At 43.7% G+C, this 451-nt stretch overlaps 1 protein-coding gene across 1 annotated transcript; it reads right to left on the bottom strand.

Moving 5' to 3' along the window:
- Positions 1–43: 43 nt before the first annotated feature.
- LOC108747303 (probable multidrug resistance-associated protein lethal(2)03659) lies at positions 44–446 on the bottom strand (the record flags this gene model as incomplete). The annotated part of the gene is made up of 1 exon (XM_018484695.1): positions 44–446. A coding segment is annotated over one exon (403 nt), but the record flags the coding sequence as incomplete, so codon positions are not given.
- Between the last annotated feature and the right edge of the window lie 5 nt (positions 447–451).

The following is a 451-nucleotide window of genomic DNA, read 5'->3' as shown; positions in this document are numbered from 1 at the left end:
TCTGTAGAGTAGTTAAGACGACTATCGAATTTCTGTGACTCACCGGAAGGATTGTTGTGGAAGAAGGACATGCGCGCCTGCAGCAGTTTGAAGAACATGATGTTGTGAAGGTTAATACTCGAGTTCATAGAGATCTTCATGTAAAGAAAGCTGCGAAACAACGTAGTAGCGATGCAGGCGACGATGCAGAATGTGTAAACGTGTATGGCATCCATAGTGCTCAGCAGGCCGTCCGGGTTCAACGTAAAGATCGACCCAAGGAAGCTATTGTTGTACATATTCGCGAATTGTGTTACGTCACTAGTATTTTCAATACGCCTAACATCTTCTAAGGTAGTCCAGTATGATAGCCAGTAATCATTCCCGGTAGTGGCGATCTGACTGATGATGAAGATCATTAGCAATACGGATAGCGTGAAATTATTGCCACCGTTATGCAGATATTCCTTGT

The sequence above is a fragment of the Trachymyrmex septentrionalis genome, unplaced genomic scaffold (genome assembly GCF_001594115.1).
Source record: "Trachymyrmex septentrionalis isolate Tsep2-gDNA-1 unplaced genomic scaffold, Tsep1.0 scaffold199, whole genome shotgun sequence".
NCBI lineage: Eukaryota > Metazoa > Arthropoda > Insecta > Hymenoptera > Formicidae > Trachymyrmex > Trachymyrmex septentrionalis.
Note: the sequence above shows the minus strand (reverse complement) of the source record. Positions and strands in the feature narration are given on the sequence as shown.